Source organism: Monodelphis domestica, chromosome 2 (assembly GCF_027887165.1).
Source record: "Monodelphis domestica isolate mMonDom1 chromosome 2, mMonDom1.pri, whole genome shotgun sequence".
Lineage (NCBI taxonomy): Eukaryota > Metazoa > Chordata > Mammalia > Didelphimorphia > Didelphidae > Monodelphis > Monodelphis domestica.
This window is the reverse complement of record NC_077228.1, coordinates 362,135,186-362,157,409: the sequence shown is the minus strand read 5'-3', so window position 1 is coordinate 362,157,409 and position 22,224 is coordinate 362,135,186. Positions and strand designations below refer to the sequence as shown.

At 40.9% G+C, this 22,224-nt stretch overlaps 1 protein-coding gene across 1 annotated transcript in view; it reads left to right on the top strand.

Moving 5' to 3' along the window:
- The first annotated feature begins 9,373 nt into the window (after nucleotides 1-9,373).
- SIM1 (SIM bHLH transcription factor 1) overlaps nucleotides 9,374-22,224 on the top strand; it is a 79,057-nt gene continuing 66,206 nt past the window's right edge. The window contains 2 exon segments of the mRNA XM_001367862.4: nucleotides 9,374-10,115; nucleotides 10,887-11,562. Coding sequence (XP_001367899.1) covers nucleotides 11,388-11,562 — 175 coding nt within the window. The 5' untranslated portion in view covers nucleotides 9,374-10,115; nucleotides 10,887-11,387.

Here is a 22,224-nt window from a genome sequence, read left to right as displayed (position 1 = left end):
GGTAAGAGCAAAGAGAGAAAGCATTCTAGGCATGAGGAACAACCAGTACAAAGCACCAGAGATGGGCAATGGAGTACTGTTAGAGGAACTGCAAATAGGCCAGTGGGGCAGCTTGGCAGAGAAGTGGATAGAGTGCCAGACCTAAAGTCAGGAAGAGTTCGAATCTTGCTTCAGACACTTCCCAGCTGTGTAATCCTGGGCAAGTTGCTTAACCCTGCTTGCCTCAGTATCCTCATCTGTAAAATGAGCTAGAGAAGGAAATGACCAACCACTCAGTATCTTTGCCAAGAAAACCCCAAATGGGTTCATGAAGAGTTGGACATGACTGAAAGATGACTGAACACCAAGTAGGTGTAGGAGTTTACCTGGTCCATAGCTATCATGGAAGGGAATCATATGGAAGAAAAGTGGGAAGATGGGAAGAGACAAAGTTTAAGAGCTTTATTTATTTTTCATTTTAAAAGATTTTATATTTATTCCAATTACACATAAAAAATTAACTTTTTTAAAAAACTGAGTTCCCAATAGTCTCCATCCCTCTCCTCCCTTACCCATTGAGAAGGCAAGCAATTTGATATAGATTTTGTATATAGTCACACAAAGATCATTTTATATTAGTCATATTTCAAAAGAAAAAAACCAAGAAAGGTAAAGTTTTTAAAAATGTATGTTACCATCTGCATTTAGACCTCATCAGCTCTTTCTCTGGAAGTGGGTAGCACTTTTCTTCATAAGTCCTTTGGAATTGTCTTAGATTACAGTGTTGCTGAGAATAGCTAAGTCAATCACAGTGAATCATTGTACAATATTGCTGTTTATATGTACTGTGTCCTCCAAGTTCTGCTCACTTCACTTTGCATCAATTCATATAAGTCTTTCCAGGTTTTTTGGAAACCATCCTGCTCATCATTTCTTATAACACAATAGTATTCCATGTGACGAGCTCTAAATGCCAAACAGGAGAATTTTGATATAATCCTATAACTAATAGGGAGCCTGGGGAGTTTATCAAATAGGGGGATTTAATGATCAGACTTGAGATTTAAGAAGATTACTTTAACACCTTTGTGGAGGATGGATTCCAAAGAGACATATTTGGTCAGATAATACTTTAGAAGGTGAATTTTACTTGAGGATTTCCTGGTTTTGTTCACTTTTCTCCGATTTTTTACTATTATTACTCTTCTGGCCTAGATAGATATGTGGTTTCCTTCTCTCATTCACAAGCATCAGAATACTCATCCCAGAGTCCTGATCCATGCCTCTCCAACTTCTGGCCAAAGGAGCTATGGAGAACAGTGATCATTTGGAAGCAGACAAGAAGGTTCCTAGCCAATAGCAACTTCAACAACTGGCTTTCCTCACTGGGCATCTCCTTTCTGAATTTCCTCTTCCTTTTTGAGTCTTCAGAGAGGGGGAAAAGTTGGTACCTGTTTATTTACAGATAAACTATAGGAATTACCTAGGAAATAGGAGTCTTTTTTCACACTCCTTCTGGTGCATACAAGAATAGATGATTTTTTCCCCCTTAAACCCTTCCCTTCTGTCTTAGAATTAAGACTGTACTGTTTATTGATTCCAAGGCAGAAGAGAAGTCTTAGGGAATTGGGGTAATATGACTTGCCCAGGGTCACAGCTAGAAAGTGTGGTCACATTTGAGCTCAGAACCTCCTGTCTTTAGACCTGACTCTCAATCCACTGAGTGACCTAGATGTCCTCAATAGTAGGGAGAGCTAACCACCTATTTAGGCTGAAGTATCTCTCCCTAGAAGCAAATTATAAGAGCTGGAAAGCAAAAAAAAACCTGTGTTCTAGAGCTGTCTTTGTCATTTTGAGACTGTTTCTTCATTTGGAGAGTGGGGATATGCATGTACACATGGACATCTACCTCCACCACCACCCCCACTCTTCACAAGGTTATGGGGAGAATCAAATAAGATGTCCCGTATAGACCCTGGCCAGAGTAAATTCAATCAAGATCATTACACTGGGCATTGTGCTTCTTCTATTCACTCAGCCCAAGATCAAGTTAGCTTTTATTACCTTACTAGTTCACATGTAGTGTGAAGTCTACTATAGATCCCTATGTCTTTTTTAAATGAACTTATAGTCACGAGCCCATTCTTCTATGTGGAGATACCCATCCAACTCTCCTGCAATTAGCTGATTTTTAAAAATACAGTTGCAGATATCACTTCTACTTCTGCATTTGCATTTTGTTCACTTCTCACTACTGATCCAGTCTAGAGGGGTGGGGTGTGTATGGTTTACACTGGGCGCACAAAGCATATCAAACTTAGTTCATGGAGAGTTCTACCTAGTTTATACCTGGTCAGTTTTGCAGCCAGAATGACATTGACTCTAAGATTATATTTAGGTTAGAATTACAAGAGTTATTGAAGAATGAATGGGAGGGGCAACTAGGTGGCTCAGTGGATAGAGAACCACCCCTGGAGATTAGAGGTCCTGGGTTCCAATCTGACTTCCAACACTTCCTAGCTATGTGACCATGGAACCCCAATTTCTCAGCCCTTACCATTCTGTCTTAAAAGTGATACTTAGTATTGCTTCTAAGACATAATGTAAAGATTGTTTGGGTTTTTTTTTAAAGGCTTATTGGGTGTTAGAGCAAGAGCAGTAAAAAGTACATGTGCAATGGAGGACTATGTCCACCTAGAAGAGTAGGTACCCAAAGTATGCTCCAAGGAACTTCTCCCCTTGCCAGGAGATTTCTAATATTACTTACTTGGTTATTTTTAAAGATTAGAATTTATATGTGTGAATATGTATTATATATGTGTGTATGAAAGATATACAATTACATATATACATACATATATATACACATATATATAGTACGCAGTTTGGGCATTCTTAGTGGCCAACTTTAGACTGTTCTGGGACATGTGGAAGTTGAAACTGGGTAGAGAATAAGTGGAGTTATTAGTGTACCTTCTTAAATCCTCTCTCATATTCTTCCACACTGGCATTACACAGCATATATTCTAAAAGTAATTTATAGTGCAATTTGAACATTAAAGTTTCATAAATCTGGAATCTTCCAAAAATCTTTTATTTTAGAAAAAAATCTTACACTGTCAAAAAATTCTAACTATTGAAATAATATTATATTCATCTGCATGAATATAAAGCAAACTTATTCACATATGAGTATAAGATGAATACATATTAATATTATGTGGCTTTGTATTCATACATTTGATATATATTCATCTTCTATATGAATATAAAGCAACCTTTTACTCCCATGTGATGAATAGAACAATGAATACAATGTTGATTTCTACATAGATGAATAATGTATATGGATATATTTATCTTTGAATATATATATATATATGAAGATAATGTTGCTTTAATGGCCAAGACTTTTTGAGGGTATGAGGTATTTCCTAATGGGATAAATATTTTTAGAAAATTCCAGTTTCAAATTTCTGCAACTTTAGAGCCTAAATGGAACTATAAATTACTCCTTGAGAATAAATATTATATGATATCAATGTCAAATGCAAGAGAGATTTTAAGAAACTTTCACTAATTCTACATATTTTCCATCTAATGTTTCAACTTCCAGACAATTGTGTGTGGGTGTATGTGTGTGTGACAAACAATCACAAAGCTCTATACATATACAGATCAAGGATTCCCTAACTTTCTAGGTAAATCTACTTCTTGAATGAACAGTTCTAAATGACCTTTTCTTTACTGAGGCAATCAACTTCACTTTAGGTCCAAGAATCAGAATCTTGGCATTACAAAGTACTTCAGAGAGGGGCGGTTAGGTAGTACAGTGGACAAAGTTCCAGACCTGGATTTGGGAGGATCTGGGTTCAAATCTGACCTCAGACACTTCCTAGCTGTGTGATCTGGAGCAAGACACTTAATTCCAATTGCCTGACACCTGCTCCTCTTCTGTCTTAGAAATTATACTAAAATAGAAAGTAAGAGTTTTAAAAAAAGAGTGCCTCAGAGTCATCCATGTCCAACCTTCATGCAGGAATCTCTTCTTTCATACCTTGACAGAGGTTTTGATGAGGTTGGGAATTGCTCAGAATTCCAGCACTGATTTGAGGCTAGTCTTAACATTGGAGCTTAGCAAAATCAAGCTATATTTGGAGGAGGGAGTTTAATTATTGTTGTTCCCTCCCTAGAAATATGTGCCTGTATATGTGTACATAGCAGTACCTATACATTCTACCTTCATTACTGATGATAATGCCTCACACAAATATTTGCTTAGCAGTTAGATTTTAGGATCTTGGTTAATCATAAATGTGTCCTTCACATTCAGAAGGAGATCTGGTCAGAGACCCATGATGCAAAGACTTGCCAGCACAGAATAAAACTAAGACTTTCCTGATGACTTATCTTTCATCTCTCAGTTCCCTTAACTCTGAATGACATTTTACTCATCTCTTGCCCAAATATTCTTCATTTATTCAAGGCCCAACTCAAATACCACTTTTCCAAGCTTTTCCTGATTATCCCAGGCTTGGGGAGGGAAGGGTGGATTTCTTCTTCCTTTGTACTCCCCATAGCATTTTGTGTCCATCTCTCTTAAGATATGTATTCTTAAAGGACAGGGCCTTTCTTGGCATCTCACTTGGTATAATAACTTTGGGTACATAGGATCAGTGGAACAAGAGGTAGAAGAGACTACAGATCAACCCTTTCTTTCATGAGAAGAAACTGAAACTTGGGGAGATAAAGTGATCTACCTTATTGGAACCTAGATCCTACCAGATGCTCCCCCTTCAAATCAGTGCTCTTGCCACTGCCATTACAGAATACCACTCCCATAGGCAGGTGAAATTACTCTTTACTGTACCAGTTCCTGCTCTTAAAGAAAGGTAGTTGTTTCAAGGAACTCTTGTCTCAAACAATACAAAGTAATCAAGCTACTTTGTAAATGCTGAGCAAAATGGGTCATTGAAAAGAGAGACTTTTAGTCAGCTTGAAGAATTCTTCTGAAAGTCTCAGACTGTGGACATACAAAGTAGGAGGAGATGGACCAGCATCTTTGTTTTAGGCTTGGGAGACCATCAGGAACCGGCAGATTACAGAAATTATGGGGTAGTTTGAAATCTGGTTACCATAACTGCAGCCTGGGCCTGCCTGATTTCAATGCTATAGGGTCTGCTCATTGAATTTCAACGGATTAATTTCCTAGTCGTATTGTAGTTAAAGGGGCAATAATACAGTTTTGGATAACTACCCGATTTGCAGAGTCAAAGAAACAATTGGATTTTCTTTCTTTCTTTTTCCCCCTTTTAGGAAGTTCCCACTGACCCTGTCGGAGGTACTCGGAGAGGTCCCTCTAATCTTAGCTTGCAAATAGCCCCAAAGGTTAGGCAGGGGAAACTGGGCATTCTGGGGCGTGGCAAGCTCTCGGCCAGAGTGAGCGGGTGCGTTAAGTCCTAAGTGAAAAGCTTTCAATCCCTACCTCCTCAGAACCACCTTCCCCTCCTCCTCTTCACATATTCACTCACCCCAAGTGTCCGTCTGCGTTCCTAAATTAACTGCATGGAAGAGAACCCACTATTCTCTCAAGGTCTCGGGACAAGAAAAGGGCCAGTGTCTAAAACCTGGAGGAGAGAGTTCCCTGGCTCCTGCCAGAGCGCTCATTTCACTGCGTTGGGCAACACTATAATTAAGTGGAAGTCTGGCTGTGTTTTTTAGCAGAGCAATCATTCTGAAGAGGCAACAAAGCGAGCTGCAGGATCGTAAATCTCTTTAGGAGAAATACTGAAATAAAGATTACAAGTCCTACGATTATAGAGGGAAGGGAGAGAGTTGTTTTAAATTGCCTTCCTCGACTCCACCCTACCTCTACCTCTCTCCACTCCGCCATCCCCCCCCCCCCCTTACTTTTTCAATCCTTTCCTTTAAAAGAAATTATCCCGGAGACAGCATCAGGCTAAATGCCAAGCTAGGGAGCCATCCCACAGTGACCAGGGCAATGGGCTAGTTGTCTTAAGGCCCTTTTATGACTCTAGTTTAATTTCCGAGGAGACTTGCACATAGGTGCGCGCCTGTTTCTAAGCGCGCCGCCCTACCCCCAAGCCCCCAATCTTTGCATGCCTGAATCTTTCGATCAGGCTGAGTACTACATGTGCCAAAAAGTCCTAGATTTCTGCCTGACGGAGTCTCCAGAAATCTTTCGATTTCTTTATGACGCCAAATGTAAAATTCCCTGAATTTATGTGAGTGACGTGTGGTTACGATTCATTTTCTTTGTGTGTACTGAAATGTTTGCAATGTTAGAAGTGAGAGGATCCTCTAGGAATATTGCTGCTGTATGACTTGAATGAAGAGCGTAATTCTTCATCTTGTTCTTGTGCATGTGTGTGTAGATAGCTTTTCTGCAGGAGGATTTTTCTTTTCTTTCTTTCTTTTTTTTTGCCACTTAAGCGTGAGAAACTTCAAAGGAAAGATGCATAAGTGTGTGTCTTTCTGTGCACGACTGTCTGCGTGCGTATGCACGAATGTGCAGGAGTCTAAGCTGCTGGGTGTCTGAAGAGGGCGGGGCGAGAGTGCGGATAACAAGGAGTCAGCTCTCTCTCCGCATAGTATTCCTTTGCTGGGGTTCAAAGATTAGAATAACAGGTGTTGTTTCTCGCTGTTAATTCGCCCTCTTTGGCAAACTCAGTTCCGAACCATTGTATGCTTGGGATTTATCGTGGTACCCTAATCTCATGACTGTGCATTCACTTTGTTTATTAAACAAAATAATCCACTCCATTCTTGGACAAATGAGCTTCATTGGGACTCTAGAACAGCCTTGCTTAGCCCACCATGACGTTGGCCTTTGAATTGATTCGAAGACTTACATACTAATTTTGTCCATCTTGCCACAGAAGACAAGATATTGAATTTCTGGTGTGTCAAATATACCTTACATAAGACAGCCCAGGCACTAATAAGACTTCATACAGCCACTTTCACAGATTGGCATTATATACCACAGAAAAGGAACGAAAGCCATGGAGATGTTTTGAAGTTTGGAGTTTGTTGTTATTTTAAAGCTATGGATCACATGTCTGCAATCTCTTTAGAAAACATTTGAGGTTAGAATACACATATTAATCTCTCATGGTTCCCATCTGGATTGGTGTTACTGGGGGGGGGGGGGACAACACACAAAACTGGATACGCGGTAATTGTTCTTTAGGGGGCTGCTCCTTTTTTCACCCAACTGCTTCGCTCAGGGGGTTACTTTGTTGATTATGGAAGGTTTCTTCTCGTTTTCCTTCTTTCCCCCTCTACCCTCCGTTTAGACGAAATAAATCTGATCTCGTCTCTGAAATCTTGGACTTTGAGGACTATATATATATATATATATATATATATATATATATACACACATAAAGTTGCTTTCTCTAAAATTAAAGAAGAAAAATCAGCTACTGTAAAAAAGAATTTGGTCTTTTAGACTTTTCTCAAACCAAGAAGCATCTGTAAATCACAATAATCACTATTCCTTTCTTTTTCCTTCCTTCTTTTTTCTCTCTTCCTTCCCTCCTTTCTTCTTGTCTTTGCTGTCTTCTCATTATCAAGAGTTCATTGATTAGATACCTAACTTTAATCTTTCACAAAATCTGTTTGATTTTTTTTCCCCTTTACACAGAATTGTAAAACAATCAACCACTTTCCTCAGTGCCGGTGATTTTAAGTCCTGGACAGCGTTCCTTCTCCTTCTGCCCAGATGTTGCCCAGATGTGTAAATACCCTCCAAGAGACGACCCTATCATTCCAAGAGCTTTCTGCCGTAGGATGGCAACAAGGTGGCAGATGTCGATAATTTTGAGCAAACACTTTTAAAAGTTTTTCATGATATCGGTAAAATGTCAGGCATCCTTCCTAGACGTATTTGCTTTTCCCAAAGCAATTCCCATTATAAAGCAATGGGTATTTGGTTTTTGAAGTTCTTGACACCCTCAGCTACCATATCGTAAATGAATCGCCTTTCATACACCTTCAGCAGCAATCTCTTGGCCTGGCCTAAGCAAAAGGCAGCAATAAATCGAGAGACCGTTTAAGGAACTGGCACATCTATACCGAAGTCCTTTTAACGTGGTACTAATTGGGTTCTAGTAATCTAAATATTTTCTGTGCAATCCACTTTGTTTCCTCAAGTGATGGTGGTAGAAATGAATTAGGCGTTTTAAAACATAAGCGGCTGCATCATCAGGACCCGTGTTGTAAAACCAATGCAAATACTTCTCAAAGAAAAGTTCGGAGGAAGGATATTCATTCAAAGTGCTATTGTGTAGAGATGAATCTCTTTTGAAACAAAGTACTTAAAAAATTAGAGATTTAAAAAATCGTTTCCCCTCAAAAGACTTCTGTTTACCCTGCATTTATGAATGAGTTACAGTGGCTTCGCATTTTAAGGGTTTTCTCCCTCTATTAAAACAATGTATTATTTATTTTGGCCTAGACCATAATCCTCTACGCTTCCTCCCCCAAAGTTCATAAGGAAGGCTGACTCCCAGAACTTTACAAAGTGAACAGATCTTTCGATCCTCTCTCCCCACGGAGAAAAAAAAAGAAAGAAAGAAAGAAAAAGAATAACCAAAAAACTTGACCCATCCGTTAGGAGGTTCCCTCATTTGGGACTAATTTTTGGAAAGATATTAAATTTTCTTCATTTGGCGATGAAGGCCGTTACTTTGTGCACTTCAGTGAAACGCGGGAAAACACTCAGTCGCCCACGTTCCTCATTCTCTGGTCTCACCAGTCTGTCACAAACTGTCAGGGCATAGCAAGGTCTTCTGAGGCGATCAGAAAAGGCACAGTTCAGGTTTCGCGTGGAATACCTTCAGGTAGTGCTAGAAGGTGTGTGGAGGTTGGGGGCGGAGATTGGGTAAATACATACATATAGGCATACAATACCAGTTTTAAAGAATAACCGCTCCCTACAGAAATAATCTAGTGGCATTAACTATGACAGTGTCTCTCTCCTCCCCCAGCTCCTACCTCCAATTCCAGTCCATGCACACCCACCCCTTCCCCGTTCTCAACCGGCTTCTGTTTCCAGACTGTTCCTGGCAACTTTGCGTCCTCAGCTGGAGAAGTCTGGCCCTTGCAGCTAGCCGGCTTGTAGCCGCTGCCCGCTGCTACTGTTAAGACTTTATGACTCTCCCCATGCACCTTGCAACCACGAATCTGCCACTGGTGCGGACTGCATCACGGACTTCAAAGTGCTAGGCCTCCTCTTTGGCTGAACGTTCACCCACCTCCTCTCACACTCTTAACTGCAGGAGTGGGAGGTGGGGAGCTGGAGGACCTGGGCACTGACAACCTTCTTCCCCCCACCCCCACCCGAGTTGTTTCTCTTCTCACACCCGCTCCGCCCCTAGCCCACAGAAGGTTGGACCCTGCAGACCAGGCAGGCGGGAGCACCGCCCCAGCCAGACCAGACCAAGGGTCCTGGGAGCTGTAGCAGCCGCTTGGAAGCCCGGAGTCCCGCCAGCAAATCCAGGGATCCCCAGTGCTCTCCTGTGCACCCGCCCCCAGAGCTCGGATCTCATTAGGAGCCCTGGTGGCCACGCGGGTCAGAGGGCGGACGCTGCCCCGCGAAAGAGGAGGGGGACTGAGAAAGGGGAGGGTGGCCTGGGGCGTACTCGCGTCATTCAGTCATCGGACCAATGAATAACTGGCCTTGGAGGCGCTTCGGACCAATAGGAGGAAAGGGGGCCCTGTGAGTGGCATTAAGGGAGGGCAGGAGAGAGGGAGACTAGGAGTGAAGTTGAGGGTAAAACCCTTTAGCTATAAAGAAGTTATTTGGCGAGTATTTTTTTTTTTGCTTTCAATTAGGCAAAATAGCAACTTCATGACAATTACCAAAGAAGATTATAAGGCCATTTTACCTGAACCAAAACCTATAATCTCTTCTTCGTCCCCCTCTCCCACGCATCTCCGTAAAAAAAAAAAAAATCCAAACCGTAAACCCTAATGATTAAGATAAAGGAAGCAGAAACTCTCTGCATGTGAACAGCAGAGAAGAGAGCAAAGTTTCTCTAGTTGGATGGTAGAAATGGTTGCAATTAAGAGTTGGTCTCCTTATCTACCGCAGACTTCGGGGACTAAAGGTAGGTGAAAGCAGACGACTTACCAACCCAATGTCACCGTGGGACCCTTTGTAGACTGTGTTTATCCTGTACCAGAGAGAAAAAGACCTCATTATTTGAATTTTGAGATTTTCTGTGACCTTCAAACTGATTGGGGGTGGGGGGACGGAGTGAACCGGTGCTGTAGGGCCAACCTGTTAATTGTGTTGTCTTTTTGACTTTACTCCTGAGATAGAAGAGAATGACTTAAAGTTTAAATCAATTAATAGTCTGTGCCACTTACTATCTTAGAAACTATTTCCCAAACTCTCATAACAGAAAACCGGGACAGGATATGGTAAAGTTCAAAATGTGTTGAGATTTAGCATGTTTGTCACTTTTGGGGAAATTAATAGATTGTCCTATTGGCACAGTTAGTCCAGTCCAGAGATCTGCTTTGAGAGTGTTGGTATATCTGTCTTGGGATGAGGGTGGGGGTGGGGGGCCGGGCCGGGAAGGGGGAGAGAGTGGGACAAAATATTTTTTGTTTCTTTAAAAATAAATAATTTGTTTGATCAATTTCACATGACTAGAGGGAAGTGAGAAGATTGCTAGCCAGAGGAAGAGTGTATGAGCATTGTGCTGTGGGACACTCAGTTAAGCTAGCCGCTTTCTCCAGATCTTTAAAAACAAACAAACAGTGGAAACTCCTGGGCACCTTCTTGACCATTTTCCCCCTGGCCTCAGCCTGTATGCGAGTGTTAGACTGTTTGCAGCACATTTCTTATCCTTTTGATGCTGTTGTCTTTACAGTGGCTTGAAAGAAGCTGCATCCGATACCTGATCCACCTTCAAGAAACCAGGGCCGTCCTTGAGGCCTGGGGATTGAGAGCTGAAAAAGAAAAAGACGGGAATTATTATGTCTGTTTTCCGAGTACTGGTGTTTGCCGCCTGGAATAGAAGAGAAGCTTGGTTTCTCGATGGTCCTATTGACATATAGTGCCCTACAGATACACTTGGATTCTCGAATGCATTGGAAAATCATCTTTCCTATCATCTTGTCTTCTAGCTTTTGGTTTTGTTTTACTTTGTTCATTTTTTGGTAAATGTTTTTTATTGTTCAGTTCTGGACTTTTATTGCTATCATCTTTCCCTCCAGTTAAAAAAAAAAAGACTTAAATGACTCCATTCAAGGTATGCTTTATGTTTTTGCCAAACATGACCTGTAGCTGAAAGTTTCTGTGTTGTTGTTGTTGTTGTTTTTGATGAATCTGAAGAGCTTTAATTCAAAGAAGAAAGGGGGAAAAAGACACAATGAAAGAGAAGTCCAAAAATGCTGCCCGGACTAGACGGGAGAAGGAAAACAGTGAATTTTATGAACTGGCTAAATTACTGCCTTTGCCCTCAGCCATCACCTCTCAGCTGGACAAAGCATCCATAATCAGGCTCACCACCAGCTATCTAAAAATGAGAGTGGTTTTCCCAGAAGGTAAGTGTTTTTGCTTAACTTTATTTCAGAAGGAACATGAGTAACATTTTATAAAAATATGTTCATATACTTGTATGTCATATGTGTAAATAATACACTTACATGTATGAAAATATAAGCCATGCACACACATATGAATCTGCCTGACATGAATGGGAATTTAGTGAGATTGTTTGCACAAGAACCTTCCTAAAGTCATTATTAGACCTTGCCTCTTCATTCTTCCCTCTTCTGCCCCATTAATACTTTCACTTCACTCCAGAGATGTTTGGCTGGGAAGCAGACCAACAGTCTTTTGTCAACACTTCAGACACTGAGCTCAACTGAAAGTGTACTCCTAAAACAAACAAGACTTTTCTTTTTTATTCTCTAAGTGAGAGTTGCATCCAGTAGAAAACATATGCATTGCCAGGATCCTCATTAGTTGTGTATGTACAGTGATAGAGACTGCACTAGGTACATAGATTGAATCTGAACAGATAAAATCTACTGGAAAGTCAAGCAACTCTTTCAAGACACTGCTTTTCCCAAAAACTACAGAGGTACCATCTTCGAGTTGATTTCTTGGACTCAGCCCAAAGGAACCATACAGCTTTGGGAATTTGGTGCTTCTTGGTATTTGCAGTTTCTGAAAACTATTCCTAACTTTGTAACATTATCAGATGTTCTTGAAAGATAGGCTAACTAAAAATTTAATGAGGAAGGAACTGTATTTCTAATGTACTTTTCTGAATAAGTTAAGGTGATCACCATCAGTATGCTGGTTTAGAAAATAAACTCTTGTTGGCTGATGGGCAGGGGGAACTGCCAGGAGGATTGCCTTACATATCTAAGGAATTGTACAAAATAATTAATTTCAGCAATATGTAAAATATGTGTGTAGAGGGTCAAGTTATTACAAATCCAAAGACAAAAAAAATCAGTCTAATAAAGCAGTATGGTACCTACCCAATTAATTGATGCCCTAGTTAAAGATATAGGTGTTCAGTGTGGAAATAAAGCCCTAAAAGAATTCTACTTCCCTCTCCTTAACAAATTGACAAAAGGAAAAAAAGAAATAAAAGATTATAAAATATATCAAGTTTGCTTAGGGAAAATAGAAAATCCAAAAAAGAGGGACATAGATAGTACATGTGGTCTAATTGTTAAAAAGAGAATTAAAGTAAGAAGCCTTTCCCCATACTCCAGGAGTCCTTACCTTTAGTATCTTCTCTCTAAGGCCATCTCCAATTTATCCAGTTTAGATCTTGTTTGTATGTACACATTTGTTTGTATATTTTCTCCCCATTAGACTGTGAGCTCCCTGAGAGCAAGAACTGTTTTATCATCATCATCATCATCATCATCATCATCATCATTATTGGTATCCCCAGTGCTTGGAATGTAGTAGGCAATTAATAAATGCTAGTTGACTGACTGACTAACAAAGATAGAGAATTGTGTTTATTTATGAGTGAGCCAGTGCCCCTTAGAGAGAAAAGGCATTATGTTATTTTGGACTTTGAGCATTTGGGGGTTATTGGACATGTTTAGATGGGAAAGTGGAAGGAAATATGTAAAAAATAGGTTTCGCTTTCCTTGACCTAAAATTGTTTTAATTGTTCATCTATTGGGGGAACCAGCTCTAGAAATGAATGTTACAGTCCAAACAAGGTTAGAAAAGAAGCCTTAGAAATCTCCCTGAAACTAAAAATAATGTTCTTAGTCAATTGCATCTTAAAGCGATTTTCTTGAACCAATGGCTTTCATTTTAGACTTAAAGTTCAGTTTGCAAGCTAACTAAAGTTAACATTGGAAAAGGGAAATTTTTAAAAATGCAAATTTAAAATTAAAATCACAAATTGAGTTCTATTGTTTGTATGGGAATTACTGGAGGGAAGATGATGACCGTGCTCAGCAGCCTTCTGATTTAGAAAAGAGAAAGACCTAGTTTGTCTTTTATATTGTCAGCACCCACTTTATAAAAATAAAGCTATTGCAAACTCTCATGGCCGTGATGGGCGTAAAAGGATTATTAGCAGTGATTTGTCAACTCCTGCAGTCTCAGTAGGCTACCTTTCTTCGTGATTTCTAGCAGGTCTCGTCAATTATTGGTGCCTATGTAGCGAGTTGTTTGATCAGAAGAAGCATATGGTACTGCTTGTAGGGCTGTAAGTAATCATGGGAAGAGAAGAATAGCGGATCCCCGTCCCTCCGTGGCCAAACAGAATGTCTGCATGCACAAGGGAATTGTGTGGCAAAGTGCATAGGAGCCCGAGCTGCCGCCCTCCAAAGCATATGCTAATTTGTGCCTGAAAGAATTGAGGAGGAGCTTCTGTTCAGAATTGGGTGGTTGTTGTTGTTGTTGTTGTTGTTTTGTTTTGTTTTTGATGGAGATGGGTTTTTTGTTTTGTTTTGCTTTAAGACAGCAAGCTTTCTCATCTTAATGAAGTGCTAACAGCAATTCATAAATTAATTAATGAATGCAAAACACGCGCTTGAGTCACTTCTAGATCCTAGGCAAGATTCAAGTTAACCAACCTTCCAAGTCTGTCTGGTTTAACTACCAGGGGCTATAGTTTAGGCAGTCCCCTCTTCCCACAGTTCCACCTCACCGGGTGCAACTTCTTTATCTCCTTCTGCAAGTGATGGTACGTTTATGGAGATAAAGGGAAGAGACAATGTGCTAACTCTGGGCACCTCATTTATTCCCCTAGTTATTGATGAGCTCGTAACTCACTGGCGGCTGAGTGTCACAAAGTCCCCTGATGAGTTATGCAGGGTCATCAGAGCGAGCTGGAAATGCAGGAGGCCTCGAAGTAATCCATTCCCAGCATGTGCTGGGTGGGTTTCATTTTAATGTGGCGGACTGGACTGAAACACACCCTTTTAAAAGGGGAGGAAAGTTTCAGAGTCCAGCTTTGCCAGCAGGGGGTGCTGAACCAGGGTGCAGAGGAGTAAAAGAGGGAGTAGGAACAGGAAGCTAGGTTTGGGAAACTGAATGGAAGGCTTAGTACCAAGGGTAGGGGAAATGCTTTTTCATCTTTGCAAAAGAGAACTCTATAATTAATTTCGAGGTCTGGGACTGTCCCAAGGACAGAAAATCTCAGTGACTTTGAAGGTGAAATACATATCACATTCATAGCCAACGTTAAATTACACAACTTTGAAGCTCACTCGGAGTACATGGAAAGGCTTACAATTATTGTAGTAGTTTATTCGGGGTGCACATGTAGCTTTAGGGGGCTAGTTTTTCATGTTTACTTGAAAGAAGAAAAATAGAGCATATACACAAATTCAACACTTCCCCTCAATAGCAGCAAGGAAAGGCCAGAACGTTTGTTTAAAAAGAAAACCCTTCCATTTCCACTAATTTCTTCTTTTAAAGAACTCAGGACTTTCTTTCCTCATAAAAGCCTAATTCATGGACTTTCTAACTTAATTTTCAAATAAAAAAGAAACACCTAACCTCATTCTCAAGAACTTTTCACAGAATCACAGGATTTGAGGGTCACAAGGGACTGTGATGACTAATGACTCCAACCCAAATGCAAAGAGGCCAGTTTGATCTCAGATTCTTGAGAATGGAAAGGGAGAAGACGAGAAAAGGAAGGAAAGAACGAGGGAAGGGAAAAGTGAAAGAGGAAAACGTAAAGATAAAAATGGAACAAAGAAGGAAAAAATAACAGAGGTTCATAAAAGTGCAGAAAAGGAAGAAAACAAAAGCAGAAAAATGAAAGACAGAAAGAGGAAGACAGGTGGGAAGATGTGGAGGGAGGAAAAGAAAAAGAGGAGGAATATAAGGATGGCAGGAAAGAAGAAAAAGGAGGAAAGCTAGCGGGTGGCTTAGGTCCCTGGGGGAGTTTAGAATGCAGCCTCTAGAGTAGAGACTCCAGGATACAAACACCAGCAAGAAGAAAATTCGGAAGATTGCTGTGAAATCATTAAAACGGCCATGTCTTCCAACTGGTAACATAATCTATTCTTAAACAGCCTTGCAGAGGAAAAACTGAGACGTGTAGAAATGAATAAATCTTTAGTATTTTCAAAGCCAGGAATGGGGAAGGGGAGAGAACATGATAAAAGGAAGATTACATTCTTTGTGTGCATAGTGGGTTAACCCAACCTTAAAAGAAACATAAATGTGTGATGGAGTTAAAATGTGTTTTGGCTGGGAACTAAGTGGATAACTCAGAATAACCTTTGAAAATCCTTGGGCATCGTTTACAATTCTATTCATCAACATGGCAACTTTGCTACCATTTTGGTGTCAAGACAACTTGGGAAAAATAAAAGAAAAAATTGCAGACTTGAAATTAAGAACATTACAAAAAGGAGGGCACACTCTCCAGAGAACCAGAGGGACTATGATTAAACAAACCTTGGCGGCAGGGGGTGGGTTCTATTGCATTCACCTCGAGATTGAAAGACTTAATCATGTTAGATTTTAGGGACCGAGAACTAAAAGGGAACAAGAAGCCCCATTTCCCACGTGGGCCCGTGATTTAAGACTGTTTTCCCTGCCGTTCAGGGAAATGATTGAGCATTAGGTTTCAATGTTTATTTTTTTACAGAAGTTTTTCTCATTTAAAAGCCTTTAGGCAGCAGTTTACTCTCCACGCGGCTTTTCTCTGTTTAATTCCAGTTTTGATGTGGCCTTAAAATGCGAAGTGCAGAACTAAACTCCTTGTGGAGCAGTTGCAAAGGCAGATTTATGTGCCAGAAATTATAGATCAGATCAATGGGGGAAATCACCTTTTTTTTTTTAAAGGTGCCAAACCCTCAACTTTCTTCTTCTTCGTTGTCCTCAATGGCTTTTTTTTTTAAGTAGTTTTCTTAAGGCTTGCTGGTACTTTCATCAAACAGTACAAACATTGGCCTGGAATTGAGAAGGGGGCTAAATGTTTGCCTATTCAGTTTTGTGGTAGCAGTCTAGTTTAAAAAAAAAAAAAAGACTGTTTAGTCTTTGGGTAGGGAAGTTTTCAACTTGGTGACTCTGGCAATTGGTCATAGTGCATAAGAATTTAGGTCAACTCCTAATCAGGTTTGCAGACCATTTCAGCTATATACTGCTCATTTCTGCACTGCTGAGGCTCAGAGTATATAATATTCCTTTAACTGAGTCTTCTCTTTTCACCTTGATACATATCATCTGATACCAGATACTCATTTCAGTCATCTTTGTAATTTTTCCAATTGTGAAAATTATTCTTTTAGGCTTCTTATGCAGGAATCTCATCTGGGAGGGCTAAAGGACCTCACAGGACTCAGTGTACATTTTTCTAAGATCAACTCTGAATTCAGAAGAAACCACCACAGCTTGGTAGCCAGTTGATAGAGTGATCCCCATCTCATACTTCATTAGATGCTTCTTTTGTTTTTGATTTTGTTCTTCATTCCTTCCAACCCATCTCCCAACATGAAATCAACCCTTGATCTCTAGATTGACTCCATATTTTCACCAATGATGGATGGCATTCATCTGTGATCAGTGAATAGTTTGGGGTTCACCAAAAGTGAGGAATGGGTAGCTAGGTCCTGAGAGAGGGAGAGATCTAACCTTTCTCCATCCATTTCCATTTCCTCCCTCCATCTTTCATTTCTTCCAACCCCTCACAACCCCCGATCCTCTTGAGTTTCCTAGGAGCTAGAGGAGAGCTCTTTCCCAGTAGCCAGCCAGTCCTGTCTAGGAGAGCAGGAAAGACTAAAGATACAGTTTACTAGCTGGCTGAGAACTAATCTAGTGTAAGGGGAGTTGGGTGAGAGGGGAAGAGCTGGTCCCTGACAGTCATTAAGGTTTATGAGGCAGCTTCACCTGGTTCCCCAAGGGTTTGCCTCTGGTTGCGAGGGTTTATAGGCCTTCACCTACTCTGGAGCCCCAGGAGAAATTCCTCCTGCTCTCACCTTCTCCCTAGCCCTCTGCCTCCGCCTGGTTTGGATTGAGATCTGCAACCATGGCAGCTACCAGGCCCCCAGCCTCGGTCTCCACTGGGAAAACTCTGCAACCAGGGCTTAACCGGATAATAGTGGTGATTACTCACTCCCCACCCCCTAAATTTACCTCCTAGACCTGGGGAGGAGGGAGGGAAGAGGAAGGAGAGAGGCCAAGAGAGGGACAAAATGTCCTAGGTTAATAGCCTCCTGGAGAGTCTACAGAGCTTAAAAGTCAGCAAGTTAAAGTTATTTCCTTCCTCTTTTCTCTCCCCTACCTCCCCTTCTAATTGGTAATGGAAATGATCACTGGGCCGAGAAGTTATCTATCAGCTTGAGCTTGAAAGGATGCAGGCCCAACTAAAACTTTTCCTGCTTCCTTTGCTTTGCCCCTCCCAGCTCTGAAAGGCTACTTTTAATGCTGATCCTTCTGATTAAACATTGAAGCGACTTGTTGAATTAGCCTGGGTGAGGAAGGGTTGGGCAGGGAGGGAGGGGGGAGAGAGGGGACCCAATCTACTAGGTAGCTAGGGTTGGATTGAGTGGAAGCCTTGTAGATCTCAGGGCCAGGGAGAGATATCAGCTCCCTCCCCCTACATCACAAACACCTCCCTGCCTCCTCTACTCCCACTACATGCTGAAAGGCTCATAGGAATTAGGTCCCTATACTTGTCTGGGGGCTAGAAGATTTTAGCCAAATGCAGAAATGGGAACCAGAGCAGGGCTGTGGGGCCAAGGGTCTATAGAAAGCTTTGCCCTCCATAAAGAAAAGCTCTGTTGACACTCTCAGCTGAGGCTGATAAGAAACCTTTGGGGAAACTATTTATTTTTCTCTTATTTAAAATATTAATTTTAAACACGTCTTCCATTTTAATCTTCTACATACTAACCTTACATCTAGCTTTTCTCATTTACTGGGATGGAGTGTTAACATGCTGTTTGATTTGGCAACCAAAATCACAGATTGTCCTCTTGATCAGACCCATATTCTTCTTGAAAGGCTGTGCAATTCTTAAGAAAAAGGTGGTTCATATTTGTAGAAAGAGCTAGGAGTCCAGACAACCTGATTTATCTTTAGAGACCACAATGCAACAGAGACACAGAACCATCTTCAAAAACATCATACCCTTTCCTAGATTCTGCCTTAGGAACCAGGGCAAGAAGGCAGAATAGAATAGAGGGAAACTGTTAGCTCTCTAGGGTTGAGTTTCTTCTTAACCCTGAGTACTTTACTACTTACTAGGATTTCTCTTCTTTTATTCTCTGCCCAAGTTCTCTTACCTTCCTAGATACTGGAAACACTGTTCTTTGTGAGCTGGTGGGCTGAGTTCAGTACTGTTACTGGCTTGTACTCTTACAGGCTTTGGAGCTCCCCTATCTCTCCTGGGCTGAAGAAAGTACAGGAGGTAGGTTGGCTATAGGCTAAATACATTGGAATTCCATTTAGGATAGTGGGCATCTGGGTCTCTATGTACAGCATTTTTGAGACATGATTTTTCCCTGCCCCCCCTCTCCCTTTTTTCTTTTGTCCCCCACTCTAACTCCATCACCCCACTTCTTCCTGAATAAAATCTATGATTAAAGATTGCATTTGTCCTGAGAGTGGATAGGCATCTCCGACAGTAATCATTGGGTCATGTTCAGGTCATGACAAGAGATGAGTACTGTGACCTCTTCTCCAATCCTCCCCTCCCACCTCACTCTCTATCCAACATGACAGCTGAAAGGCATATTGGAAACTATGAGGGAAACTGAAGCAGCTCCGACAAAATACTCAAATGAATTTGTGATGTAATTGGTATAAATATTTCCTCCAGCTATGCAGATAGCAATCTACTTTTGCTTATTACTTATTGTAAAGGAAGAAAAAAATCTATATATGTTACTTTTGTGGGGAAGAGCTAAAAAACAAAACAAAACATAATAATACCAAGTGCTTCTTTTCCTCCTCCTCTTCCTGTTTGAGCGGAGGAAACTGTGATGCAGGGACCATAATCTATATTTTGTCAAGGATATGAAATTCATTCTGAAGGAAAAGCTCGATCAATTTATTTTTGCTGCTTGCAATAACACAGCTGGATGATGCTTTGAGCCCATGCTAGACTGGGGCTCATCATTCATTCGCCAAGAACTGGCCTAAATGGTGCCTATGGGATTAGGTCAATTTTAGTGGATCTACTTCGCCTCATTTGGTTACTAATTGGTTTCTTGTTTTATAAATCGAAATCTCATTTTCAGGAAATTACAAAACCCGTGCAGTCAGTCCATTGAGGTAATCCTTGGGTCAGGGGGTATTTAAATGGAAATGGCTCTACAATGCATCAAGTATACAGAACGGGAGAAACTTCTCCTAGGTTTTCTAATGAAATGTGAGCTAGTCCTTTAGATCCATAATAGATACATCCCCCTCTAATGCTACTTATGTAAATATGATAAACCAGACTTTAAGGAGAATTGGGGGGGGGGTATAGAAAAGCAAAATTTATCTGCTAAGGTTAATATGGCATATCTTGGAAATCTTCCAAAATAGATTATGTTTTTCTTTGTCTTCTACTACTTTAGCTGGGGAAAATCCTTTTGCCTAAAAAACGATTTAGTTATCCTCTCCCTCACAGAGCTGCTTGTTCCCCTTGCAAACCCTTTATGCCTTCGGCCTCTCCAAATTACAAGGGAATCTTTAGATCTGGTTTCCACTGTAATCCTGCAGCAAAGGGAGCTGGTTTCCTTCTTGTTTTAAACAGACAATCAACGGATTTGCAGAATTTTCTGCGGTAGGTCAAGTGCAAAAAATCACAGCTTACCCCCCTGACTAAAAGGAATTGGACAGAGAAATGGATCCAAGGACCAACAGACTGACTGTAGTAAAGGAGCATGTTAGGAGAGGAATCTTCAGCAGGGACTTAGAAGACAGAAAGGATTTTGCTTTTTGGTGTGTTCTGTCTTCTCCCCATTTTTCTGAAGGTCTGAAGATGAGAAGACTCTAGATCTTGTGATTAAGAAGGTGCCCCACGAAACACAAAGAATTAGGGTTAGGAAAAGTCATGCCAAGTAAAAAAAAGGGGGGGGCACATTACGTTATAAAACATTAACTCAATCTCAAGGCAGAGATTTTTTTTTTTTACCAGAAACATAAAGTGGAGTGCAGTGCTCCGTGGAAAAAAAAAGTTCATTAAAAAGAAAGAAAAAGAAAAGGAGGCTTGTATTAACCTGAGATGAGCTATTCATTAACTTGCGATGGAAGTTTTACTTTCCCTCGTAGGAGCATACTAATTAGACCCGTAAACTTGGATTAATAATCAGCCCAGAGCCTAAACCAGGAGTCCTGAACCAGTATTTAATATGTAGCCTACCGACTTTGTGTCTTTTCCAGTTGTTCAAGCAGGGAAACCTTCATGGGCTGTTTTCCATTCATCTCGTGTGAATCTCTTTTTAATTTTAATTTTATTTTAAAGAACATATAACGACCCACAACTACTGGTTCTGAATTCTTTTGCGAAAGACTGTTCATTCTTCAGAGTTGCCCTGACGCTCTGCTCTGGTGTCTTGGTTTTCGAATTCCTCACCGAGTTTTAGTCTGAGATTTCAGTACCTGGCTCTAGCAAAAGACATCAGATGGCGTGCCATTACGAGTGATTTTGTTGCTCAACGTGCAGGTACCTGGGTGATCCGGATCACTGTCAGTCAAGTCAGGCATACACACAGTGAAAGCAGACAACCCTCCCCCGCAGCCCTCCACAGACTACAGACACTTTCTACTCAGTCTCCCCCGCCCCCACTTTCTCGTAATGAGGGGAAGGGAGAGGAAGGAGAAGGAGGGACCAGAAGATGAAAAAAGAAAGGAAAAGAGAAGAAACGACAGAGAAGTTGAGAGAGAAGAGAGAAAGAGGAGAGGGAGACAGACATGAACAGAAAATGTGTGTGATGTGTATGGGACGTGTGTGCGTAGCCACGAATAAAAGTGTTTTTTGCATAAATGCTCAGGAGGAAAATTGAAAAGGGGGAAGAGGGGGCATAGCTGAGAAAGGAAAACAGAACCAAGGGGAGGAGTGGGATGGGAGAGATTTAGCCAGACCGGAGGGATGGAGAAGAATCTAGGAGGGTTACAGAAGAGGGAGGAAGGGAGTGAGAGGAGGGAGATAGGCTGCGAGCATTAATGTTTGCATAGCTGTGGGGAAATCGTTAGGTTTATTTAGATGTGCAAACACTTAGGTAAATCGGGTCCAGGATGAAGGAGAACTAACCGTTCTCTGTTGCCCAGATTTTGATCACTTGTTTATTTGCCTCTGGTTCGGTGGATAAGCAGGAAGTAACACCTGGCCAGCAGTTTTAAAACAGTCAAATTCCGTGCTCCAATTTGTAGTACCTAGCCCGGGGTAAGACATCATAATACTCGTGTTTGTCATTGTGTACTTCATGGTGATTTGCACTGTACTGCAATCAATCACTTTTTTTTTTTGGTCACGTTAAACCCTGTTTAATGGGGTAAGCATAAAAGGTTTTAACTGCCCAGTTTAAATTATTTCTGCAACAACATTGTTAAAAGATATTACCCATAAATAGCTTAACTCCGTTTCGGCCAATTCCCTTCGGCTTTCCTCTACCTTATCCTTCCGCAAACTAGAAAATAACAGACAATCTTGGTTATATATTATAGATAAGTATAATGTGATATATGCACCAATTATATGTAATGTGTATGTAATATATTATATGTGTACATACACTGTATATTATGTATCTTGAGGAACAACG